This window comes from Empidonax traillii, unplaced genomic scaffold (assembly GCF_003031625.1).
Source record: "Empidonax traillii isolate 1590-97213 ecotype Southwest subspecies unplaced genomic scaffold, ASM303162v1 scaffold210:size766637, whole genome shotgun sequence".
NCBI classification, from domain to species: domain Eukaryota; kingdom Metazoa; phylum Chordata; class Aves; order Passeriformes; family Tyrannidae; genus Empidonax; species Empidonax traillii.
Genome location: NW_020955403.1, coordinates 415,312 through 442,807, shown reverse-complemented (window position 1 = coordinate 442,807; position 27,496 = coordinate 415,312). Strand labels below are relative to the sequence as shown.

At 34.6% G+C, this 27,496-nt stretch overlaps 1 protein-coding gene across 1 annotated transcript in view; it reads right to left on the bottom strand.

Annotated features, from left to right (window-relative positions):
* CFAP54 (cilia and flagella associated protein 54) overlaps positions 1–27,496 on the bottom strand; it is a 107,701-nt gene that overhangs the window by 45,810 nt on the left and 34,395 nt on the right. Inside the window, exons 23-42 of the mRNA XM_027887449.1 lie at positions 25,242–25,427; positions 24,401–24,543; positions 21,697–21,844; positions 20,690–20,845; positions 18,972–19,094; positions 16,823–16,966; positions 15,162–15,258; positions 12,138–12,227; positions 11,350–11,476; positions 10,667–10,763; positions 9,558–9,673; positions 7,832–8,050; positions 7,287–7,423; positions 5,363–5,532; positions 4,716–4,943; positions 4,278–4,501; positions 4,044–4,179; positions 2,254–2,368; positions 1,539–1,691; positions 850–1,047 (exon numbers count right to left, since the gene is read on the bottom strand). Coding sequence (XP_027743250.1) covers positions 850–1,047; positions 1,539–1,691; positions 2,254–2,368; positions 4,044–4,179; positions 4,278–4,501; positions 4,716–4,943; positions 5,363–5,532; positions 7,287–7,423; positions 7,832–8,050; positions 9,558–9,673; positions 10,667–10,763; positions 11,350–11,476; positions 12,138–12,227; positions 15,162–15,258; positions 16,823–16,966; positions 18,972–19,094; positions 20,690–20,845; positions 21,697–21,844; positions 24,401–24,543; positions 25,242–25,427 — 3,007 coding nt within the window. The remainder of the gene's footprint in view (positions 1–849; positions 1,048–1,538; positions 1,692–2,253; positions 2,369–4,043; positions 4,180–4,277; positions 4,502–4,715; positions 4,944–5,362; positions 5,533–7,286; positions 7,424–7,831; positions 8,051–9,557; positions 9,674–10,666; positions 10,764–11,349; positions 11,477–12,137; positions 12,228–15,161; positions 15,259–16,822; positions 16,967–18,971; positions 19,095–20,689; positions 20,846–21,696; positions 21,845–24,400; positions 24,544–25,241; positions 25,428–27,496) is intronic.

Here is a 27,496-nt window from a genome sequence, read left to right as displayed (position 1 = left end):
AAAAAATAGTCACATCACTAAACCAGTTCTTGATTTTTGAACAAATTTTGCTTGAGTAGACATGAATTCACATGTAATTCAATGCATTAACTTTTTTTTTTTTTAATTTAGTGGACTTGTGTATTTTACCTCCAAATGTACCATTTCTTATTTCTACTAACTTTTAAAACAAGAGTAGGATGTATTTATGGACCTAAGTTTTTGTAGTTTTGTCTTTTTAGACCTCTCAAATTTCTTCCTCTGGAAGATAAAGTGCAAAGCATGTCATTTGCCCTGCTAAACAACACTGCCTGCATACAGCACAGTATCACTCCCATAGGCTTCTTTTTTAATCCCTTACTTCAAATAAAATCACTTAGAGCATGTGTTGACCCAGTACACTTGACCTGATTTGCCATGCAGCAAAAAAAAGAGGTAGTAGTGAGGAGCTGTAACTGTATGAGTAAAACCATAATGGAATATAAGATGGAAGCCAAGTAACTCTGTCTCATATTCAAATGCATAAAATCTGAAGTTTGCTAGAAGAAAAATAACTGTCATGGCATTAAGATTAATCTGCTGAACATTACATCAAGTTCTGAATTGTGGATTCATCAGTAATATCACTCAAATAATGCTTTTTCATAAGATAACTGGAGAGATTATGAACCAGGTGGTGGCTTGTTTACCATCTAATGCAGATTTTCTCAATCAACAGGAAAAAGTGTTGTGTATTCCTGGAAACCAGCTTTCAGACAGTTACAGCTATCTGACAGAGGAAAATAACACTGGAATAAACATATATAAACACAGACAGGCAGAATGTTGCTATTCTTAGCTTTAAGTAGAAATTTATAAAAAAAAAATTACCTATTGTTTGTTCATAGGAAGAGATAATTACTGAAAGCTGTGATTGTGGTATTGGTTTACTCTCAACCGTAATGGAGAAATTAAATTTTTCTTGAGAAAGGTCACATGGTGTTGATTGAAATATCAGTTCAGCTCCCATGTTAAATTTCAGCCTTTTCTTTGAAGAGATATGACTGCTGATTGCTTTTCCATCATTTTCTAGATCAAAAAAGTGATTTATATGATCAGCCTGGAAAAGTACTATACTATTTCTAGCACCACAAATACTTCCACACCACGTTAGTCAAACAAATATACAATGCCTGAGCACCTTATTTTCATTTGGTTTCTTATGCTATAATTCTGTGTGTCTCCTAATTAATCTTATTGGACATAATTCATTGGCCAGTGTAACCAAATGAAAATATGTGCTCTGCTAGTGAAAATAAACTTGGGAAGACCTGCCAGTCAGTCCTCTGCCTGGCCTCAGAGGTATGGCTGCAGACAGACAAATGACACAGCTTCATGAAAATAAAAATCAGGCTTAGAGCTTGTGCTTATAGAACTTCATAAATAACTTCATATTCTACCTTTTTTTTTTAGTTATCAATAACAATAAAACTTAAATTTAGAAAAATCTGTTCCTTTCACTCTTTATTATTTTAAATGCATATAGACTTTATTAAATGAGAAACACTTCAATAACTCACCTTGTGTGTGTGCAAGAAACAATGAAAGTAGTTTTCTGCTGTGTCTTAGTGCTCTGCTGTGATATTTAGATTTTTGTAGAGTTTCTCTAAAACATCTCAGTGTATCATTCACATCAAGAGGCACACAAACTAGGGCTTTTGCCTGACTGTAATCTAAAAGGAATTAATAATTATGGAGAATAATTTTGTAATACATATAGAAATATTTTTAGTAAATCACCCTGTAAAACATACTTGAACAATTTCAGAACTTTAAAACTAAAGTATATTAAAATTTTCAGCTTTGTTTCCCATTGTTTTTTGAATTAAACCAGATTATTAATCACCAAGAACGTTGATTCCATCAGTAACAGTGCTGGTTCACACTGACTTCTGGGTACCTGGCTGGGTATCCAACAATACTGACAGTAAACTGGACCAAGACCACCTGGCTCACTCATGTACTGTAGTTCATCTGACATCTGAAAGACAACTGCTTTTCTCTGCTTTCAGACACAGTTCGAATATATTTTGAAAGATCTTAACAACATTACTACCCATCCAAAATATCAAGAACAATAAATTTGAAGACAAAGCTGGGTTTATATTAAAAGAAACATTATAGGAGTAGTGAAAGAACTACAATAAGGAGGAGGGGAAAAAATTAAAAATCCAGTATGAAACAAAGAAAAGAGTTTGGCAGAAAAGAACATACAATACTGAAATGTGCTCTGACCTGTAGAATCAGTTTTCATCTCAGGAGAGGAAAAAGATCCAGGAAAAATCTCTTCACTGGCTGAATGGGCAACAAGCAGTTGTAATTTGTGTCCTATATAGTTTCTGCAACTCATCTAAAAAGTAAGTTTTGTTTCATGATAATTGAATAATATTCAGAAAAATCAATATTTGGTGCTTTAAGTTAAGAATCTAAACAGTTATACGAAAAAAATAAAAAGAGGACTAATTAACAAAGACACCCATGACCTGTAACTCATATTCTTGTCAGTAAGAGGTGAAACATTCACACCATTTAAAAATTGGATATAAGTGTTTTGAAGTTACTGAACTAAACTCTTATGTTATTTGGTATTTGCCAAAATCATGAGAAAAGCCTTGATGTTCATCAAATATTCCACATTTCTTTCTTCAGATGAATGCATGATTGCACAGGACCTGTCACTGTAAATGTGCCTAAAGGGCACACTGCCTGTAAAACACAATGTAATGCTGCATAGGGATATACGAAATAGCTCTAAGCAAGAAACAAAAGCAGCATAATCCTGTCAAAGAAGCCTCCACACTTCTATAAAGGATTAATCTCGAAGAGACTTTTTATTTTTGCTAATGTAGTTACATCACTTCAGAAGCAGAAGAACCAATTCAGGACTATTTCTAGAACCTCTGAAAGGCCCTGCATTATAAAATGTAGCCATAACCTCCAAATCTCCAACTCAGTGATGTCTTTTTTGAACAATCCTTATTACTGTTAACTAACACTAGTCTTTATTCTCTAAGTTCTTTCTGTAAGTCTTTCCAAACTATGATTACTTTTCCAAACTGCTCAGTTATCAGCGGTATGTGGTGGTTTGCCAAGGTGCCCTTTTTAAGACACAGGACTATGCTCTGAATGACAGGGCCTGACAAAAGTCAGCAGTAAATAGATGCAGAAAGACAAGACAGAGCACACCTCAGCTGCCCTTCATGAGCCAGGAGTGACTCCAGAGTCCCTACAAGCCCTGGGCAGCAGTGTTCTGTCTCTACACAAGGCAGTGGCTCCTGAACCCCATGTTCGTGTTCAGAACAAACCTCTTTGGTATTCCAAATGCCACTTTCCCCTCCTCTCCTTCAAGTCCTGTCCTAATTTTAGTAATAGAAACATATTAAAGATATACACAGTGTGATTAACTTTAACAGAACTTCTTAGAAATAAATCTTATATTAAAAAAATAAAAAGGAAAATCCCAATTTCTATTTGATAACTGGATGAAAAATTCTCAAGTTTCACTGCTAAATATAAAGAGTCTTGTTTTTTAATGAGAGGAACTTGCTGAGCATCCTAGGGGATTTTTTGTTGGTGATCAAGTTTTTTTCAGTTTTTTTATCGGCACTGTCAGTGTTTGGGCTAACTCAATTTTACTAACTTTGTTCTTTAGGAACAGTGTTTCAATGCAGACATACAGCAATCTTTGTATTTAATGTTAATTAATTACAAAGATTGCACAATATCCAAATAAATGTTTTCAGGTTAGAAGGGCGGCATTAAGAACCAACATGAAATTAGATTTAGGCTCATAATATGGAATGGGTATGTTATGCATGGAAAAAATGTTCCTTGGGTCATCTGCTGCTCTTGGAATCATGTAATATAAGCCTTTTCATGCACTGCAATCAATTATGGTAATTAATATTATAATTTGACTATTTGGGAACATTATGAGAAAACATATTAATCTAACCAGTGAAAGTGCTTCTCCATATTTAGTTCACATTATGAGTCAGTGCCCCAAAAAGAAATCTGTGTTTCACCTTATGTGCATTATCAGACAGGTATTTTATGAAACGAGATTTACGTCTGTCTGGGCCACTGATTTGCTGTATCCTTTCCAGCAGCTGCCTCTGAGCATACACCAGCAATGGACTCACTTGCTCTGCGTATCTCTCACTAGAAAAAAAGCAAATTACAGTAATTAAGCAAAATAATCTTATATTTAGCTACACGGTGTTAGTTTTTTAGTTTTGATTGGAGCTGTTGTAACTTACTGTGTAAATATATTAAATTGTACAGTTATGTGTACCAGTGCTTCCCACTTCTTCATTTGATATAACAGTTCTATCGTTTTAAGAATCAGATTACATATCCATTTCAAGTCAATCACATTCACATCATCCAGGGGAGGCTGTGGATGAAGATTCGAACCACCATGCTCATCCGTAATACCTCCTAAACAACTGGGAATGCAGAAGTCTCCCTCAGGTTCCACAATCTACAGGGAAAAACATTATTCTACCTGTTATTTTCAAATGTGATTTTAGGACAAATAAATAATAAAGATTAGAAAAAACTGTAATCATCCAAAAAACTTGTTACAGAGAATAACTTGGATTTATATTGCAGAATATAATGCAAAAAAGAGAAAACTACCCCTAGTAAAGATGTAATTATAAAGAGTATATTGTCTTAACAAAAACAATTTCTACCTTAAGAGAACTGCTTGCTTGTAATTCAGTTATCATATCAATGATCATGTCTGATGCCAAATAAAATGGCAACCAGATGGTGTTCCTAAGAAAACCCCAGGTAATGGGAAATGTATCCCTTTGGGAATGTGAATGGTTAGCAATCAATTGTAAGTCTTGAGTATAGTTCCAAAGTTCTCGACAAGCATTTTGAAGCAATGTCCAATGGCCACCACGGTGAGCAAGAACCTATGTAATTAAAATAAAATAAACAAAAAGAGTAGTTAGTCTGCATTTCCTTTCAATCACTGTTTCTTCTGTTTATAGTGTGACATTCACTAAGACCTGTAAAGGGAAGGGTAAGTTTGCAAGTATTTTCAGAAAAATTTAACAAACAAAAGAAGGAAAGTTATGAAGATGAAATGAAAAATAGAACAATTACATTTAATTTTGTATGTTTGATAGAAATACACATTATGATAGATGATATGGATATGACTGACATTTCGTACATTGAACCTGTCAGAAGATGTGAAATCATTGTTTCTACCCACTAAAATTTTTTTTCAAATTTCTGAAGTTTGCTTTTTTTTAACGTATAAAGTAGTAAGTATCATAACACAATGCTTAGAAATAAATAAAAAGTTTAATAAGAAATCGTATCTTACCACTGCTCTTCTTAAATGCAAGAAGATTTCTGTAAAATGCTTCAATAAAATGGTATTTGACTGAAACTGGTTCTGTTCTTCTGGGACGATGGATATTATTTTCTCTTTTGTTGTTTGAGTTTGAGGACTTGGACTCTGTTTAATTCTGCGCTTAGAAGATTTATCTGTACCTGAAAAGTAGAAGTTCACTGGTTAAAAATCAGTTAAAGTTCTCAAAGAAAATATAAAAAATAATTTTTAAAAAATCAGTCAGCTAGGATTTTCCTGTGGCAGCTAAATACTTGAATGTTATGAAATGCCAGTGTTAAGGTTATCATATTGGTAAGGTTATGATATTTAAAATATAAGATGCTGTTACTTAAGCATTGGGAGAAGCAGGGAGGAAAATAAGTTTGAGCAAACTAGTAATGGGTACCAAATAGTTTTCAGCCTCAAAGCCAAAACACAGCTCTCACAGAAGTTAAGTCTTAGGCAAGAAATCACTTGGCAAGCTCCCAAGAATGTTTCTGAAATAGAGGCCTCTTAAAAGGAGGCATTAGGAAAAAAGGAAAATTTCTGACAAATCTCAGGTATGTGTATAATTGCTTCATTATTTTACTAATACCAAATATCCCCCAAGAGGCAACACAAAAGTTCATGGTTCTGGAATACAATAACACCTGAACTATTTCTGTTTCAGGCAGAAGCTAATTTCAAGCTATATAGTATTTGAACTATGTGGTAAACTACAGACTTCATGTAATTCTTTTGTTCAGAATTGCTGCAAAGGTTAGGAGATAGCAAACAGGACTTTTATCAGGTTTCAGCAACTTTCATTGACTTGTAAGCATGAAGACAAACTGTTTATCTAAAAGTAAGCTGTTGCAAAGAGAACCAGTGAATTCAGGTGCTAGGTTTTGCCACACCTCTTTGGAAAAGGCAAAGAGGACAGTTGATTCTACCTAAGGAAGTCCTACATGGACTGACAGGAGAATTTCGATCTGTACAGCTCTGGCAGAATGTGTCCCTGAAGTGCTATTGAAAAGACCAGGCTTGTGATTTCTTCTTGAACTTATGGAGCCTAGGTAGACTCCTCTGTGTTGACTTTTGTGTTATCACTAACATCTGAGGAAATTATGGTCCTGTATTTCACAGTCACCCACAAACAGGAACCTTTTGCCTCCTGTTGAAATCTCACAGGTTGTAATTGAAAATAGCTGGAACAATAAAACAGCTGAACGTGAAAGACAGAAAACTGAAGTGAAAGTGGTAGAAAACCAAAAAATGGTCCTGAGATAGCTTCTTGACAAAGAAAACACTGGAGAGCAAGTAGCAGAGAAGGAAAACTAAATTCTACTTAAAACTTGAAAGGTAATAATAAGCTTCTGTCTATAATGTTAAGAATGACTTACAGAATGAACCAGGAAATTCCTGGACTGCTAGGAAATGTAAAGGAAACTACAGACCAACTAGAAACCTCAGAAACTGAAAAAAATTATCAATGCATTCAGAATAATCTGGTATATTATCAATGTAATAGCTCTAGGTAGTGTCGTATCTGCAAATCTAAAGCTAGTATCATTAATTTTGTAGAACCTATAAACTTGTTACTAAAGTATAGGATAAAGAACTTGATAAAAGGTAACATAAAGTTAGTAAAAATAGTAAAACTATGCGATAAAATGTAACATATTTATCAAATAAAATAAAAACCGCTCACAATTATTAGATATGCCCCATCACTGACTACGGCTTTTGTTATACTAGGTATGCCAAAAAAGTACAGAGGACAGCTGAAATCTAGAAACGTCTTCTCTTAACTTGGCATGACTGTTTTTCCAAAAGTGATGTGGAGGACTAATGATGGAGGGCAAGACAGAATTTAAGAGAGAGAAAAAGTTAAGTTGAAATGGATTTCAGTTGTGTGCCCAATAGAAGATCTTACCAGTTCGGTCTTCAGGCGTTTCCAACCTTTCAAGGAGAGGAGGAGTTGGTTTTCTCATGTTAATCTCTATGGCTTCTCTCACCATCACAGTTCCAGAATTGTTTAGTGAGAATATCTCAGGATCCAAAATATTGTAACTGTAGAATGGGAGAAAGAGAAGAAAGCACAAAAGAAGAACCCCAGACACAATATCAAAAAGAATTCAGAATACAAAAATTCAGTTTCTCAGAAGTGATTACTTTCTTACAGCTTCAGGAATCAGAAATCTTGAATGACAGACAAATGTTATAAGGAACCAAAAAACAACACAGATAACATATTTCAAAGCTGTCATCTGACCAGACAAGTGAGCAACCAAAAATATGCATGATGTCCACATGATGGAAAGCTAAACTCGTTACATAGTAAATCAATTTGTATTTGGAAGCTGAACTGTTCATAAGACAAACTGACTGATGACATTGTCATTCAGATCTGTCTACATTAACAGCAATAATATAATAAGCTATATTAGTAGGAATCACTGATAATGCAGTAAGATATACCTCTCCAGTTGCTGTGAACCACAAATTCCAATATTATATTCCTCCTCCAGGTTCTTTTTAAATAAGTGGTAGTGTGCAACTGCCAGATAGATATTCATCTGGGACTTCCAGGGCATCTCTTCAAGACACATGTGACGAAACTTTCTTCGCTTAAAGTGATTACCCAGCAGTACCACTAAGGTCTGCTGAGCTGCTTTTTGCAACTTTTCCTTCCCTTTCCTACACCAAAACATATGAAGTAGCAAACAATGAAACTGTGTTTTCCTGAAGTTCTAGAAAAGAAAATTATGGTAAAGATACACAAAAGTATCCCACTGCATATCCACAGACTTATATTAACTCTGAAGCATGTGACATTTCTAAGGAAAAGATTCTTGCTTTAGTAAAGAAAAGCAATTTAGTTTTCCCTCTTTAAGTGCACTTAATACACATTAAATCCCATTTTATATTTTATCAGCTTCCATGATATTTGCCTTAGTACTTAGGAAATTTAGTTTAGTTATTCGTACCTGAATCATCCAAACAGTATTATAGCAAATACAACGTGCTTCACACAGTCTATTCAGGAGATGGAGAGTCTACTATTAAACTATGAATTTGGATAATTCTTTTTATTACTTTGCTTTGGTAGCTAATCATCCTCACTGTGAAGAAAACAAGTTATTTCAGATTTGGATGCCAGGCTTTAATTTCCAGCCATAGTTTTTTTCTATGTTTCTCTGCCAGATCAAACAATTCTGTATTACCTCGCACACAAACATTGCTATATTCAACCCAAATCTCATTTTTTCTTTTTTTTTTTTTTAATGAACTGTAAACTGATTCCTTTATCAAACTAAATTATTTTTTCTGCCTGTTTTCCACCTTTAAAATGTGAGCAGAATAGTATACTATATAGAATTATGATTATATTATACAGTACTACTATTATGTAAGATACAAAAGCAAAAAAAAACAGGATAAGTTTAACATCTCCACTTTGGCTGAAAGCCATGGAAATCACTTTAAGTAAGGTGGAGTTTGTTTTTTTAAGGAGGATAAAATGGAATATTTAGATGATTACATGTAAGACTTTTTTAAACACTTCTAGAATCAATTACATGATTGCTTATATGCAAATATTTATAGCTTTCTACTTGCTAATTGCTGGAACCATAGGTGACCCAAACACCAGGAAATGAATACTACATATTCTTTTAGGTTAGAAGCTAGTGTTATTAAAATATAGAAATACCTGCCAAAAAAAGAGGTGAATGAATATTTATTTGGTTTTATCAGGAAAAAATTTTCTGAAAGCTACAGAACACACAAAAAAAAACTAGCACAAGGATGACAGAAATCATTCTGAAATTACCTGAACATCAGGAAATAATAAACATTTTTTCATTAGATTTGTGTCAGGTAAACTCCCCAACACAGTTTGAAAAGCATTATAATATCCACCTTGATGAATTAACATGCGAACACAAATGAAATAAAATCTTTAATTATTAATACAAAGACTTGAAAATCTTCAACAATTATTTTCTAGAACAGAAATGAGACAGATTCTGTTTTCCTGAGAGGAAGCCAATTTTATACTCAACTAAAGCAGAAAAGTTGGAGGACTATGCATAAATCCATCCCTTTGATATACAAAAAAATTAAATACACACTTAATGGCAAACTAGATTTTAGTCAAAATATTTTGTTTCTGTATATAAACCTGACAATTCTATTCATTTACCTTTGTCCTTCTGGAGAACTCATTATATCTGGCTGTTTCTTTAAAAGCTCTCTAAGAGTCTGTTCTTTTCTAGCAGTTGATTTCTTCGAAGGTGATGCTTTTGTTGCCTTTGGTTTCTTCAAAGAAAGAAGGCATTCTCTTTAAAAAAAATCTTCCATGAAAATCCTAAATATATTTCAAATACTTATTTATATGTTCATTATCAATTATTTGAGGCATGCAGCAGTTTGGCTTATGCAGGAACAGAAAAGAATATTAAAAAAATCTGGAACTGGTTGTCAAAATAAGATTGCAAAATGAATACTTAAAAATTCCAGAAAGCTTCACAATTTTTCTGGAAAGTCCATGTCAAACGCCTGACACTAAGAAGCCAGCCAAGTTCCCAGGTATTTACTTTCATATACTAGTATTTTCATTGCAAAAATAATGACATTTCTTTTCCTATTCTTATAAATTATTTTTATTTATTATTTTAAATAATAAAACTTTGCAATGCAAAATCTGAGACAGAAAAATCCTTTCCCTAATCTATTTCAGATGCTACCAGTGTTACAACATTACTAGGTGGTTATGAAGAAGAAAACTCTTCCTCCAAAACAGTACAAATCCATTATTCTTACCTTTCAATAAAAACAATAATTTATTTTAAAATAATTCTGAACAAAGAGTCTTTACAGTGCCATTAGAGTATCTGCACAAGGAGTTAACCATGAACAACTACTCATGAAAAAGTGTAAGCACAATATATTGTACAAAAAGGCCTGAGCTGATCTCCTTTTCTTAATGTGATGGTACCCAAGGCCTTTTCTATTAACACTGGGGGTTTTTTAAGGGAGTTGAGGAAAGTTTCCACTGATTTTTTAATGCATTACTCTGACTTATCTCAAAGTCTCACAACTGGTCTGTCAGATAAATCCCACACCAACTTTTCTTCCTGGTTTTAGGAATGCAGAGGTGAGCTGAGGACTAGAGTTTGTATCCCAAATTTTAGCAATAGAGCATGTCTCTAATTGAGGTTTTTACAAGACAAATTTTAAAAATTTATTTTTAGTGCTTATAGTATTGCTGCCCAGGAAAAACATACGTGACTCCTTAAAAATAAAACTCACTTTCTCAACTCCTGCAGTGCGTGTGCCTTCTTGCAGAGGGAGAGAACTTGCTTCTTGTGTTGTAATTCCATCACTACCTAGAATGATGTCATTCCTCCTGACAAAAAAAAAATTGTTAAAATCATCATCATCTTCTTCATCATTATAATCATCATGTTAAACTCCTTTCTTACTTAAAAGGTTATCTTTGGGAACATACAGAGCACATGAAATTCCTATCTCATTGGCAGTTTTAAAATCAGTAGATTTTCTTTCCTTTCTTGCCTTCAGAAAATAGGAAGTGCTCACCTTCAAAGTTTATTACAGAACTCTGAATTTGGAAGTAACAACTATCTCACCTTCCTAACTCCTAGTAAAACAAAAACATTTCCTTCACTATCCAAATTAGACTACAGAATTCTACAAAGAACTTCTTGTCCAATTTTTTTGGTCTCTTTTAACAGCAGTTCCTGTTCCCTAAAATATATATATCTCCTTTTCATTGATCATTTTCCATTCAGATTTTAGAAATGCCAGTGTGCACTTTTAAAAAAGATAAAGTTCTTTGGGATCCTTTCAGGTGAGTACCTACAATTTGATTCCACTTACCTTTTCTGTGACACTTATAGGTAGGCCCTGGTCAGTTTGCTTTTGATTTAAAACCTAAGTAGTAGTTTTTTGCTACTATTCTAATAGAGATTTACCTTTTCAAGTAATCTTGCACATTGTCTGCCCATTGCAGAACGCATTGAAAGTTCTCTTCATTCAGAACTTTTTGCAAAAGTTGAACAAAGAACTCAAGGAAACGTGATTGGTTTCTGAACTTAATCACTGCAATAAAGTAACATATATCACAGGTTTTTTATTTATGCTGTAAAATGATTCTGCATTCAGCTACAATTACAGTTATGTAAGTCTTAAATCACATATTTATATCATGTTGCATGCTGAGGAAGAAAAGTCATACTGATACTGAAATTAGAGATACACAAGAGCAGTTGCTAAATACTTCTTGTTGTTGGGCACCCAGAATCACAAGTTCACTCTATTTACACTCCTAGGATGGCAAGATTTCTAGGGACAGAGACTTATGTGAATTCCTCTTCCAGTAAAATAAATAAATGTGGAAATGTGGTGCCTCAATTTTAAAAGAACATTTAACACAAACAGAATCTTTAAAAAACTTGGCAAAAAAACCATTTTTTTTAATTAGCTAATTTCTAAGATTACTAGAAAATAAACATAATTCAATTTAAAATATTAGTATTTTATATTCTTAGCCTCAATATCCAAAATAATTTGTTGCATACACTTCTATATGTGACTATAGTAAGAACTTTTTATAGGCTGTGTTTCACTTAATTTTGTTTATTTGGAAACGAATGAAGATAATATTTCCAAGAGCTTATTTCAAGCAAAAACAAGACAGCTTTCTGACAGCTTTCTAATGTAAAGAAGCCTTTACAATTAAAATAAACACAAATTATCCTACCTTCTCGATAAGCACGATCTGATTTCCAACATGAAATTACAGGGTAGAGGAACAAAGGATATTCCTTTCCTGTGAGCTCTGTTCGAGGACCTAGACCAATAACCAAATCAAATCTGTTATGATAAGCAGTGATACTGTGCAATAGAAACTCTACCAGGGACCGTAACCGAAGACTAGAAAAATCCTTCTTTAGAACAGAGTTTGCTTTTAAATCTCTCACTGTCATCCACAGAGAAATTCAAATGCTTGCTCTTTTCTTCTAACAGAAGTAGCCATGCAACTTAAATAATGAAGAGTTTACAGATGTGACTGATGAACTTCCAGCTACCAGACTAATACAGAGAATGTCTGGAGTTCACCAGAGGTTTAACAAAGATCCATGCAAATCATATGTGGAGGATAATATGCAGAAAGGACATGTCAAAAAATGTATTTAAGGCTATTCAGCATGAACTGATCACACAATGCTACTAGTGACCATTGTTTACATACATGCTCCTGATATGGACAGCGTATGTAGGGAAAGGATTTTTTTCCTTATTCTAAATATTTACACAAATATATGTCTACAGAAGTGTTTATATTCTATAACTAATACATTCATATATAGATAATATAAATAATACATACAATATATAGCTATAAATAGTATATATAATATAGGGTAATAATTTGGATTCAAGCCTCTGAGAGTTAAATGCAACTGCATTACCAGCTGATGAGCACCAGAACAATGTTACATGTGTTAGTTCTTATTTTGTCTTGATAAAGAAACATGACCTACAAATTTTGTGTTTAGGCAAGTCCTGTGGTTGAAAAAGATCAATACAGCAAGTCCCTGAAAAAAGCAAGGTTAAAAGTACTCTCTGGAACAAGTTGTAACAGTGGATCAATAGCTACACCTTCCAGTGATAGCAGTCATTTTATGTCTGTTGAATGCAAATAATGTCCAATCAAATACAACAGACAGCAGAAAAAGCAGACTTTTAAAAATTTTCTTCTTAGGACAATTCACACTGTTTGTTAGTACTCTCTCCTATTTGGCAAGTTCAAAAATATATTGCTTCAAATAAGCATTTTCACAAAGAATAATACCTCCCCAAAATTTGTAAATGGAAAAAGATTTGAAATTCCAGAATTTAAATCATACCGTGTATGAAATATTTTGGCTCTCTTCTTTTGAAAGAGGCAGATTTTTTTCCATTTTTCTTATAGATTGTATTGTTCCACTTTTAATGATTTCCCATGACAAGTTTTTTTCCAAAATATTTTTAGCAGCATGCCCTACAGGTGTGCACATTTTCCTAAAACATATTTGTAAGGACAGCGGTAAACTTTGCATGGATTCAGCAAAAGGCTTCTTCTCAATTTGTATTTGGTAACTTACTGACAAATATGCTATTTCAGCAACAGAGCAGACTTCAGAGATCAAGTATTTGCCAACTACTGAAAATGTGTTCTTTTCCAACTGACCCATCCATCAATTTAACTTTCTATTAAGTAACAATGGAACAACTTTTTTTTTTAAGTAACCAATGCAATTTTCAATTAACTAACAAAGTTCTTTCATTCTGTAACTTGTTCTGCAGGAATGCAGGCATCAATGTCAGTAGCAAAAATGAAGGATCAGTGCACAGATGAATGGAATTTTTGCATTGCTCTTTATGCTTTCTCTTCTGAGACAAATGCATATACAGAGATGATGGATGATAACTAGAGCATGAGTCATCAGTGTGGTCTGGCAGTAAAGGCCAGTTGTGTACTAGGCTATATTAGAAACAGCGCAGCCAGTGAGTCAAGGTAAATGACTGTTCGCCTCTATTCAGCACTTGTGAAATCACATCCAGATTACTGTGTGTGGTTTTGGACAAGGTAGTACAAGAACTGACATACTGGAGGAAGTCCAGTGAGGGACAACCAAGATGATAAGGAGTTACAGTGAACAACAAAGCAAGAAGAGGATGAGGAAATTTGATTTATTCAGTCTTAAGAAGGGAAGGCTAAGAGCAGTCTACACCTACCTAATAGGAAAAATACAGAACGTGGAGAAAGACTATCCTCAGTGGTAGCAAAACAAATAGAAACAAGCTGGAAATCAGAAAGATCCAAACAGATATAAAGAAAAACCTTTCAACCCATAAGGGTGGTCAACTATAGAAACAGGTTGCCCATAAAGGTTGCAAAATGTCTTTCTTCAGAGATTCAAAACCCGACAAGTCCGAGAACAACCTGATCTAATTGTACCCATTTTGACAAGGGGGTTGGAATAAATACCTTCCAGAAATCCCTTCCCACCTAAATTATTCTCTGAGTCTATCCAGGCTTCAAGGAACACAAGATCCCATGCAGACATCATGGAAAAAAAAAATCAGTAGTGGCTCTGAGTGGCTCTTAAGTTCTAATTAAATTTTCTTTATAATTCCTAATTGTCAATTTATCTAACTTTGGCAGAATTATTAGCTGAAAATTCTTATGCTTAGTCCAGACCCTAAAATATTTCAAAGTTGATATACTCATTCCTGAGTTAAAAGATAGTTAAATGCTGGTATACATGCAAATCTTTCACAAAAAGGATAATTTCTGTTAACTTTCTTTAGGATGCGTTTTCTCTCCTAAAATTTCCTGCAGTGGTCATTGTTACTAGCACTGGTAGAGTACTAAGACATGCTATAAATGTACAGTGGTCTTTGCCACTGCGTCTTCTGATTTAGGAAGATAGAGAAAGCCTACATAAGATGGAATCCAATTTACACAGACTGGGAGAACATACATATTTGCAGAATAACCACAAATGAACATTCCTTTGAAAGAAGAAATGAAAGTTCTGGTGAAAATTATGAAAAATATGATTAAAGGTCATTATCAGGTATAAATAAGATCACTGCAATTATTTTATTATTTGGGTTGATTTATCATGGATGAGATAAGAAATAAAAATATTTTATTTCTTAGGTAAATATTTTTTACAAATAAAACAGAGAAAACTCCATAGAAAAAGGTAAGAAGTGTTTCAGTAGTACCCACCTGGTTCTGTCAGTCTGAGGAGATCTGATTCAAGAGTGCTTAGATTTTCTGTTGCTTTTGCCATTGCAGCTAAATGGGATGCCCTTGAGGAACTGGCCTGAAATATCCAACACTTTGTTATGAAAGCTTAGCTTTAACTTAACTAAAACCAGCATGTCAGTAGTGGAATTTAGGTTAGATCTGAAGTCTTCTGAATCTATATCTGATAATTTCATCAATATTCTCTCATTTCTCTTTTGAAGTGAAATAAAAATGGTGTTCATGATTTTTTTTAGTATAGCATATTTTGTTAAGCAGTCTGTTAAATATGTTGTCATCATAGTATGCACAACTTCCTTAAAAACCTATTTGGTAGTAGAGCAACTCCACTTACTCCCTTGGAGATTAATCCAGGATGAATCATTGCCAGGTTTTTGGTTTGACAAAACATGCCATTTTCCAGAATACATAATCTTTTTTAGTTTACTTACTGCTTACAGAAATCAAAATCTTCCTTTGGAAAGAAAGTTCTTTTTTTTGTTTGTTTGTTTGGTGAAAATATACTTTTCAGTCAGCCCTACTTGGATGAAGATATTCTATTGTTCCTACGATCTTAGATACCTTTCTCTTTCTTTGGTATGAACCTGGGAGCAGCTAACACAAACTCAGCAATAAACAAGAGATAAAATTTTGACCAGTGTTGTACAGAAACCCTTTCCTGTAAGCCAGTTGACTTTTTGACTCTCTTTAATATATCTCCATTTCATGCCCCCACTGCTTCCTTTCTTCCCCTCTCATTTATTCCTACTTTCTCGCCTCTTTTTCAAATCTCCTCTTCAGTAAAATCTCTTTTAAGATTATTAAAAAAAAAAAAAATAACAGAACTGGTTTTGAGAACAGTATGAAGAATCAATATTTTACTTTGATTCTAAGTTGCAGGAAATCCTTGCAACCTGCTTCATCTCTTTGTAATTGAAGTACTATGGTCTTTGAGGCTGGAAGTTCTTCCTCCCTTGAGATATATTTTTCAGTCCATAAAATTTCTAAGATACTCCTATATGACTTGGTTTCAAGCAACTTCTACATGAAGTGAAATGCTACATTTCTACACTATTTGGGGTATTTTTGCTCTTCTTTACTTAAACATTTATTTAATTGTTCTTTTTCTGTCTCACACAGTCTATAATTCTTGGAAACTATATGTGAAGATCAGTTAGGGATGCTTGTACAAATATCTGCAGAAGCCTCTTGGCTCTGAACAGTAATATTGCTAACTGCTGTCCAGTTCAACTAGATGAGAACCTGTACACACTGCAATTTTATACTGTCTTAACAAAGATGGCTACAATTAAATAGAAGCCTTTCAGCTGTACTTGGGGAACTTTAATTCTGCAAGGAAACTCTTCTTCCATACAATTGCCTCTGAAGTGCCCAGAGAGGTTGTAGACTCCCCAGCCCTGGAGGTGTTCAAGGCCTGGTTGGATGGGGCCTTGAGCAACCTGGTCTAGTGGACGGTGCCCCTGGTCATGAGAGGGGCATTGGAACTTTATGATCTTTAAGATCCCTTCCAACTCAAACCATTCTATGATTCTAAAACAAAAAAAAAAAATGAAAAAATCTAGTCTTCAAAATTATACAATAAAGCATTTGAAGAAAATAAAATTAAAACCAAGAGCAATTACTTTTACTTCTTTGCCAGGGCGTGTTTCTTCATCTTTCATAGCTCCAGACAGGCAGAGGGAGACTGTTTGTGAGGAATCCAACAATTTTTTCCCATAGTTAATGATAATTACTGCAAGTTCATATTCTTTCCATGAACGTAGTACCTATTAAAGAATCATCTGTTATATGTTTTTTTGTTTACATAACATGTAATTTTTCATTATAGTCTACTTATAATTGTCAAAATGCATGAATATTAGAAATAGAAATTAATTACTCAATACTCAAGTTTCTTTTAATTAAAAATGAAGACTATAGACCTGTAAAATAATTGGAATTGCAGATACATTATCTATGTGTTCTACTTCTGCTTAACCTATCCCTCAGAGAATAGAAGTATCTATTTCTGTGATTGACACTCTCCCCGTTCTCAGGCAGAACTGCTATCAAAGAACATAAAGGGTAACTAAATGATTCTCATTTACCTCTCTGGTACCAAGGGCATATTTTAAAATCCCAACTGTATTAGTGAAAGGAGTGGTGAAATTTATTTTTAAGTTACAAAATTTATAAATTAACAGTATAGGAAATGTTTTTAGGCTTTATCTTCTTGAGATAGAGCTCTAAAGGCCCAAGTGCTTTCTACTATGTACAAGCTAGCTTCATGTAAGGATGTTTGCCTTTGCAATACTAAAAAAGTGTATAGATTACCTTAGCATAAATACAGTACATGAGCTGACTGTAACTCAAAAGAAAACCATATACCATGGTTTAATCAGGAGCATTTGCATTTCACTCATTCTGTTTGCTATTCTGTATGCGATTCTGTTTAAATGCTACCTCTAAGGAAAAAAATCAGCAATGTAAGTGACAGTCACTTAGCTGAGGAATCCAACAACAAACAAACACTTAATCAAGGTTTCAAGGTTCCTAACAGGCTTTATTTGCCTTTATAGCATCCACCTGGGTCCTCCCAGTGTGGGGCCAGGAGCTTCCTCTCAACTCAAGCCTAAACCTAGAGTTCCTGCCAGCTCCTGTGTATCAGGAATGCTGGTCTCCAGCTTGGTCCAAGCCCTCCACTGGTCTGGGCATCTGACGCATGGACCAACTTCTCAGCTTGATCTCAGACTGTTCCTATTGTGATGGACCAGCTTGCTACACTTACCACACCTTAGCCTGACCTGTGGACTAACTTTCCAGCTTCAGTTCTGACCTGCCTCATCACCACAAACTCACCTGATAATCTGGTTGAACCTGACTACCAAGTGCTGCTCTACCAGCCATGGCATTGCCCTTGACTCCTGGCCTCACAGCCATGAAATATATTTGCTTCATACAAAGAAAACGACAACACTAAGGCTTAAGATACTCATCTTTAAAGAAAGAATGAAAACTGGGTCTTCTTTCAGAGAATTTTTAGGGTCATTTGATATTGATCTGGTCTTGTGAGGTGCGCACAGAGATTCAGCTCCTATAAAGCTGAAAATTAGCCATAGCCTAGCTTGAATATGAGCTCTTAATTGAGGTGTACTCAAACCTAGAGGAAAGCTGACTTTCTCAGTATCATACATTTATGATGGTGAGTAATTTAACTGTAGCATGTCTCTATACCTGGGGTAAAAAAATTCAGTACCATCTTTCTCCTTATCTCACTAAATAGATTATTTGAATCATAAATGTAATCTACAGATATATATTATGGTTAAAATTCAAGGTGTTTATATTTCTGCCAGCATGTGAGAAAAATAATACAAAGTCTCATATCTAATTAGCAAATAAACCAGAAGTGTTAATCTGATTAAAACTACAAATATGGCTTATTTGCAGTAAGTAGACTTTTAAACTCGTATATTACATGTAGGTCTTACTGAAAATAGTACTACCTTAAATGTAAAAATACACACAATGATAAAAAATATAGATTTGATGTCATGGAGTAATAGTTTCAGTTTATTTTCTGAACAAATGAATATTAAAAAGTCAGAATGTTATTATTATATAAAATGCACTGATACAAACATACTAAAAAATATTTGTATACCTTTACTGTTTAAGAGTGCTGGTTCTCTAAGATATCATTCTGAAGGCCAGCTTACTACAACTCTTTTTTTTCCTCTAAATGACAAGAGCTGTATCTCAAATTAAGCTCTAAGCACAATAACATCATACCTTTGCTGTATAAAATGAAGTACAAGCTATCATATGCTGAATACTCTCATAACATCCTTCTTGTCTTCTCTGCAAAATATCACTTGGAATTTCTTGGAGGACAGCCAAGCACTTAATGAGAATCTGTAAATACAAGGGTTAAAACAAAGTTTGGAGTCTGCCACACACTTACAAGCCTGTCCCTCTGTACAGCTTATTGTATTTGATGGTGAACTTTAAAAATACTTTGAAATCTAATGGGTAGAATCAATGTTAGCTCTACAAGTGCCAATAATAAAATTACCTTTTAATTTAACAATGTCAAGATTTCAACCACAGCCCTCTGGAATAAAGGACACGTTCACATGAAATCACCGATCCTAAATTTACAGATACATGATGGATATTTTTGCTGACTTAATTAACATAAAATTCAAGAATGCTTAATTCAGTGAGATGACATACTCCTTCTACTGGAGAACTGCTTAAAAAGATATCAAAGTGGTCACAATTTCAAAAGAAATGAAAATATTTCCCATATGCTGTAAAAATAAAATACTTCTTTCCACCATTTTTGTCTATCAGACACGAAAAAACCATGTGACTAATTTATTTTCACTTAAATTAGGAAATCTGCTGTTCCTTTCACAGGTCATCATAGCCAATGACTTCTTAAGAAAGAGGCTACCCCTAATGAAATAGATTATATTTTTCTTCTAAACATTCTTCTAAAAACTTCTCAGAGTCCTCAATGCTCCAGTAGTCCTCCCCTGTGCATCCTCACTTGAGCCATCCCCTCACACCTTCTGCTCAAGGGCCCAAGAGTCCCAATTAAACTCCGACACAAGCCTTCAGTCCCCGCTTGAGCTGTGGTATTGGTGCGCTGGCCTTCAGTTCTTTCTCTTGGATGGACCTCAGACCTGTGCTGTAGCCTTGTCTCCAGTCTCTGGCTCCAGCTGCTGCGGCTCTTGACTTTTCCTCATGGATGGACCCCGGGCCAGCCAAATAACTTCACCTTCTCTGGACCGTCAGTGGATCCTCTCACTCATGCCCTGCTCTGTCTGCCATGTTCAGATGCTGCTGGTCTGTGCCTTGCCTGCAGTGCAGTTACCTCATTCTTTCTCACAGAGCAGACATGCTCTCACTGCTGCCCCCTAACAAAGCTATGTAATAACAGGGGGAGAAAGGATTGCACCTTTCTGCTGAATCTAAAAACCACATCAGCTCCTTCAGAAATGGCAGGAAAGGATTCAGGCACTGTTTTCAAAGAAAAGGTGCTCGCTTCTGGAAAGGAGCACATGGCTGAAAACTAAAGACTGCATTAGCAAAACACTGAATAGCTTTCTTTTTTAAGAAGAAACTTGTATATGAAGCAAACATTCAAAAAAATCCCCAACAAACTCCATACACAAATTCCTCAAAATTGCCATCTGCAAATAACATTCAAGTAGAAGTTACATCATAGATTCTACTACAGGTTAAAATACCAACAAATCATCCTGAAGAAACAGTCAATATTCTGCAGTTTCCTTGTCATACCTGAGACCAGAACGTGTGCAGCTTACACTGAATATATATGCACTGGGGACACATAAACTATAAAAGACTTTTCTTTCATCAGCTATTGAGAACTCAAAGCCTAGATATTTAGCTCTCCCACTGTACTCTCTACTCTAAGTTTAATTTGAATCACTGTAACTGCAGGACTTGAGAGCTGCTTTATCTTAAAATGCTCTCACCTGAACTACTGGCACTGAAAAAATCTTGTGATAAACAAGTGGAGCAAGGAGACCGTAACATTGTACAACAGACTGCAGGCTGTAACTTGCATCATTCAACCAGTTGCTAAGTTCAATTGCGACAGTCATTGTTTCACATTCTGCTAATCTAGCAACCTGTAAAAGAAAAACACGTTTTGATTTAAATATGAATTCTGGTGCTTGAAATCATTTGAGAGTGGAAGAAGACAAATGCTACTGCAGTTTCAAAAGCAGAGTATGCAGCAAGTAAGATAAAAGTTTAAAAATTAATTTACATTGACACCTGTTAGAAGTGTATTAAAAATGGGATATTATTCATTATTCTAAAAGAAACAATTTCTCTTGATCTAATTGTGCACTCTGAGTTTGCTCATATAATTTACAAAACCTGGTTAACAAACTCAGCCTGTGTGGAGTGGAAACTTCACATGCTAACCTCTCAGACTAGGTAAGGGTAGGATAACAGTTCCTTCCTTTCCCTTCAAGTTACCTGCTGTAGTCCTTGCAAGCATGAGTAGATCCAGTAAAATCACTGAGTGATCAACTGCTCACATTTTTTACAAGACAAGTACTTCAGCAAAGAAAAGAATAGAATAGGAATGTAATAATACAGAAGGCAAAGCTTGATTATCCAAATAAAAAAGAAAGGAGTTTTTTGTCATTAATATGCCATTATACTATAAAAAAGTCTGAAATAAGGTAGAAGAAGATTAGCATATTAAAACCATGAAATCCTGTTAGAAGTTAAATCTTAATTAAAATATATGTATTAAATAGCAGAAATGTTTAAAATAAAAAATTCAATGTACATCTTAGTAGGACAAAAATAACAGTTATTATACTTATTTCTTAAATTATAATCTACCACCACTGAAGTAAAGGAAAATTCTTCCTCAGTAGGAAGAATTATTTCATCTTGCAATGATGAAATAAAGCTGATCAAAAAGTAAAATCAAATCCAGTATATTATTTTAAACCAGACATACTTGTTCCTTATAAAATATCTCATTGGAAGAGATGGAATCACAGAAGAGTGCTCCTTCCATGACACTAATGTCAGAGATAGCAAACATATTCCTCAGGAAGAGGTGCAAGGTAATAGGAGAAGTCTGAGATACAGCTTCAAAACGTAACCTACGAAATACAAGAGCAAAAGAACAGTAAAAGCATGTTAATTATGATTCAGATCCTTGCACGCCTGAAACTGCATTATATTAAAATGGATTCTTTAGTTTTAAAATCATGGAGAAAAAGGTTTACTACAGCTTCTTCTGGAAATAAAATTCATACATTAAACTGAAAAAATAGGTTAACATTTATAAAAAAAATAAATAAAAATTACTTCCTTTCAAATTGCTGTCCACTTTCTACTATTCTAAGACAAGTTTTCCTTATTTCTCTCATCAAATCCAGTGAAACCTATTTTCAACTTTTTTTGAAAACTTGGGATTCTACAGCTTATTTATTTTCACTGTCTCCCTTCACACGTCATTCTTCTGTATTCTGACAATGGCACATGCAGTTGTGAAGCCCATTACTGAGTATCACTAACAGACTCCTTTTCATCAGTGATGTCTTGTATTACAAGTCTCAAAAGAATTTTTCTTCTCCCTGCTTTGCCGTCCCATTGTTTTTTGGCCGGTTTTTTTCTTCCCTGGAGCTAGGGAGGCATTTGTCCTTGTTATATTTTTTTTTATATTTTTGTTACAGTAAAAATCCTATGATTATGAAATACAAGAAATAAATTCCTTCTTCTCCCCGATTGTATTTCTTGAAAAAGACTGAAATTCGAGAAGAAAGATCGAATAGACACATTCACATACTTGACATTACCAAGGTATCACCAACAGGGCTTCTGGCTGGAATCAAGAGGTTTTCTTTCCTTCCAGCTCCCTCTGCTGTCTCTTTAGTTTGTGTCAACTTTCAAGTTAGTCTAATTTCTTAGCTACTAATCAGTAAAACTGAAACTGCCTGATACTGCATGTTAATTGTAAAAAAAAAAAATAAATAAAATAATAGGCTTGGACATAACTGTCAGAAAAGCAAAATCCCTGAAATTGCTTTGCACATCTATTTAAAATTTTCTGCCTTCATTTGATTTATCTGAAAGTAGACTCATTCAAATGTTATCTCTAGAGCTGCATGTGTTCAAAAAAGAAATAATTGCTTATGAAAAAAAATATTAATGAAAAACAAATGCAAAAAAACCAGCACAATAACCAGACTGGCATTCCTGCTTTGTTGCCTAGGCCAGGGGTAGATTTAAAAAAACTACATAATCATGAAATAGGATGTCTAGTGATTATCTGCTTGCATCAATGCAGTCCGCAGCCTGCCCGTAAATCCCAGATGCTGCCATGGCATGTAACACCAAGACCCTTGGTCAATTTGTATGCCTCGTATCGGACACATGGTGGCATTTGAAGGACAGACAGGATATACACCAGTGGTCTGGCTGAGCCTGGAATAATAAGAATACACTTACCCGCACTACTTTCTCCCATAACAGGAATCAAAACACACAAAGTCTATGCTATCTGCTTGCAACCAAACAGAATTACCATGAGAAAACCATGGGCTCTGATGCAAGTATATAAAAACAATATAGAGATAAAACTTGCTACATCTCAGAATAGCTGATTACTGGTTATTCTGTGTGTAAAGTGGAAATGGAAGTATTCTGACAAACCTTAGAGGAAATCCCTCTAATACCTATTTCTTGAAACAAAGATTTTAGTTTCTTCTTTAATTCTTGAAACATTCAAGAGCTATTAATACACATGCAATAAAGTTGCTTCTTGTCATTATGATTTCAAGACTAAGAGCCAGTCTGTCAAACTGAAACAGAGATGCTGTGAAACTTTTCCGTACCTCCTCCGCAAGTTTGCCAAAACTTTTCTAATGAACGGATTAGTTTTAAAAGAATTACATACAAGTGAGGATGATTATGTGTGTTCAATTATATTGGATGTTAATTCATTTTCAAATCACAAATAGTTGACTTACAACTGAAATTATTTTATTACAATATTTCATGTTTATTACTTAATGAAAATCTCTTTTATCTGGGAGTAAATTAAGTTTTGATGTATTTTGAATCTGGATCTATTGAATTTCAGTAAATGCAACCACAAAATTTCTAGCTGGGCTTTGTCATCATGAAAAACTTGCAATATTATGGTTCAACGTTTCAAATTTATTTATAAAAAAATTAATTTGAAATATCTCTTCTAAAGCCCTTTTAATATATGCAAATGTTATTGGCAGATAATATAGCCACTCCAAAACAAAATTAGCAACCTATCTTGGGTGGTGTTCTCAATAAAATTTTCACAGTTTCTGAACTCTACTGTTCCCTTAATTGAAAAGTCAGTAACCCAGTACATATTATAAATTTTACATATGAAAATGCATCACCCAGAACTAGCACCCACTTCATATGTTTCCCAATTATCTTAAGAAAGCAGTCATTATAAAGAACTAGGTGTGTAAATCTTAGCAGTTCCATAAATAGCAAAAATCCTCTGCTAATTGTAAAGCACTATATTTTTATAACACATTTCACACTTCTTTTTTCAGAATGTTTTTCATTTCATAAGCCTTAGCAAAACTGCACAACCTGGAACTCTTTAAAATAAAATGTGCATATCTATAATTAACTATTATTTTAATTTTGTTTTCAGCAGTTACCTTTTTTCAGATATAGTCAAATTACTACTTGCAGAAATAATAGCTGCAGTGGCAGGCAGTGGAGAAGAATTTAATACAAAATAATCCCACACTGGTGAAAATGCTTCTCTGGCTAATCTAAAGTTTCCAGTCTGATAGGCTACCTACAAAACAAATAAACAAAATTTAGCAAGTTGACATGTTCATCAAATAACCATGCCAGATATGATTATAGTATAATACAGGTTATAAAACTCCCCCTAACATACAATTTCAGTAAGAATATTCTAGCATACTTGAATAAAATATATGTAGTAACAGTCTGATTCTATTAGTATTAGTTTGGTTCAGATTTAACATCAGGGAAAGCAAGAGTTTCTTGACCTAACTTTCCTTTGTGGAATACTTCACAGGTCTCCTGTTGCAGTTTTCGAAAGCATATTTTTTCATCTAAGTTTATTTTACTTTTGCTAACACTGCAGAATACCCCGCTTCTCTGGATAATGGGATTTAAATGAAGCCAAACAAGTAGGTATAAATTCTTACTCTGGAATACTTTAGGAAATGCTCTAATCACTCCCCACAAAAGAAGAAAGGAGTTAAATGTAGACTGAAAAACAGGGACAAAGGTAAGAAAACTATTTGAGAGAGTCCTTTACCCTTAACATGGAATTTTCAATAATTTTGAATTGAGAACTGAGATACTCAGATCCACCATTTGTTATGCTAAACCTGCTTATCAGGTTTTTGGCAAGAAGGTCTTGAGTTTTTACCATATGCAGTTCAGTTTTAGAGCTACCAGTGACAACAAGTAATTACAACCAAACTAAAGTTTGTGTTTATTATCAGACTCTAACCTTACCTGAGTTAGATAGGATCGAGCAGTAGTAGTAGAAAGGGGGGGATAAGCAAGGATTGGCTTAGTCATTTCCCCAATGGCATCACCAATAAGTTTTCCATCAGAAGAATATGCTGCAACTGCAAATACATATTTCTCATTGGCATCTAAGCCCTGTATTTCCAAGAGGCACTTCCCATCAGCTGGTATCTATAAATAAAAATATTTTCAAGTTACACCTACTGTACATAGCAAAACCAAATCTCACATTCTAAACTTTCATTGTTAAATTATTTAATGATCTTTGATAGAAAGTATAATCTAGATTGTGCTGTTTTCATGTAATACTAGGTTCTTGAATACAGTGAGAAAACAGTGAAATGACAAGTGAAAAAAATATATCAGTTTTCTCTGGAATACTGTCGCGTATACAGAGCACATAACCTAAGAGAACAGTTAAGTATCAGGAGCTGGAGTTTTTCTAAGATACTTTTGTCCATTTAAACATTCACACTGTGATTGTGCATGCCTGCAGTCATTGAGCTGCAAACATTCTGTCCCTGAGCTGTCTTCCAGAGAAAGAGCATATTGCTCTCCTCCATACATGCCACCTTCTGGGATCGGATATGAGCAGAGGATATCCCAGGTCCTTTCAGCACCATTAAGAGCATTTTGGAGTCTGTGAAGAAAACATCATACTTCCAAGCAGTTTTGCACCTGCACTTTAACACCACAGCTCACTCCTAGCATGCTTTTCTACCTTGCCCCCTATAACCAGGACAACTTACACAAGGAAAGTTTGAAGGCTGAAGGTTTTTGAGATCATCATAATGTAGCATCAATACAGTGCTCTTCATCAAACACAGTCTGGCCTTCATAAGGAGACCTCTGAACAACAGAAATCCCTTCAAATGCTGGGCCTGAATGCTGAACCAGCAGACCAGAAATTAGAGCACAACAGTCCATAGCATCCCTTTAGAGCAAGACTTTCCAAAGTCAATAAGTTGATAAGCTGGGGGTCGTTTGACCACCAAGAATTTTTCTTGGAGCAGGCAGATAGTGACTTTGTCTGCAGGTCAACATTTTGCAAAAGCATATTCTAAAGCAAACGGAAACTCCGTTGCTGAGGCATATGGTTAACAGGTCTGTGCATCTCCAGTGCCTGCCACAGCTAACAGCCAGTGGCTTGGATGGATTGCAGCAAATTTCACAGAAAGAACAGCTGTCAGTGGGGTAAAAGTCAGTGAAACAACTCATTAGGAGAAACTAATTCACTGAACATCACAGAAAACTTGATTCTCTGGATTTGATCATCAGAGTATCAGGAAAAACATCAAAGCCTCTATTGCCAGTAGTACCTCCACAGACCTTCTCTTTTCATACACCTTCCTTTTAGGGAAGGAGCTGGGACAAGAGGTGTAATCGGAAAGATTTCCTCTCCATCACCAAAGACAAGTCCATCAGTGTTAGTATAGAGCTTGCTTACAAAGCCATGAAAGCTTGAAACATCAGATAAAAGAGGTTGAGGTCACTCTTCTGTCACAGAACCAAACAAAGACCTGCTCTGTAAAGAACAGACCTCTCCATGAGGATTTCCAGATATAAAAATGATCACTCGGGTCTGAGACTACAGAAAAATCTGCTAAAGAGGATGTGTTGAAGCTTTTTAGCCCTTTTCTTAAATCACAAAATGCACAGCATTTGGATGGATCACAGTTGTCATTCATGAGGACAATTTAATAGCGTGCACAAGTGAATGAAAACCAGAACTCTCTGTGCAGAAACAGTGGAATGTGATCCAAAGGAAAAAAAATGAAAACTACATTAATGCAAAACAAAAACAAAACAAAAACAAAACAAAAATTTTAAAAAATTTCAAAAAATTAAGCATCAAAATATAATGAATAAATAACATAAGACTACCAACACAGTCAATGTGATCAGTCATAATTAATCAAAGGTGTGTGGGTTGATTACCCATATCACATGCTCACAGCATGAAAAGGAAAAAGCATGAACCTACAAGTCAATCGAGTCTGCACCTGTAGGTTATTGAAGGACTTACATTATCATGTTGTCGGAATTAGGTAATAAAAGGCAATATCTAGTGAAGAAGAAATGGCTGATAGAAGTTACACAACTAAGAAAAATAATAATTTCTTTATCCATTTACAATTCCTCTTTCTTTGAATTCATGGAGCACACTCTAAAATGTGTCTGGAGCACACTCTAAAAATACACCATATACTTTTACTTTTGCATTTCTTAGATATCACTCA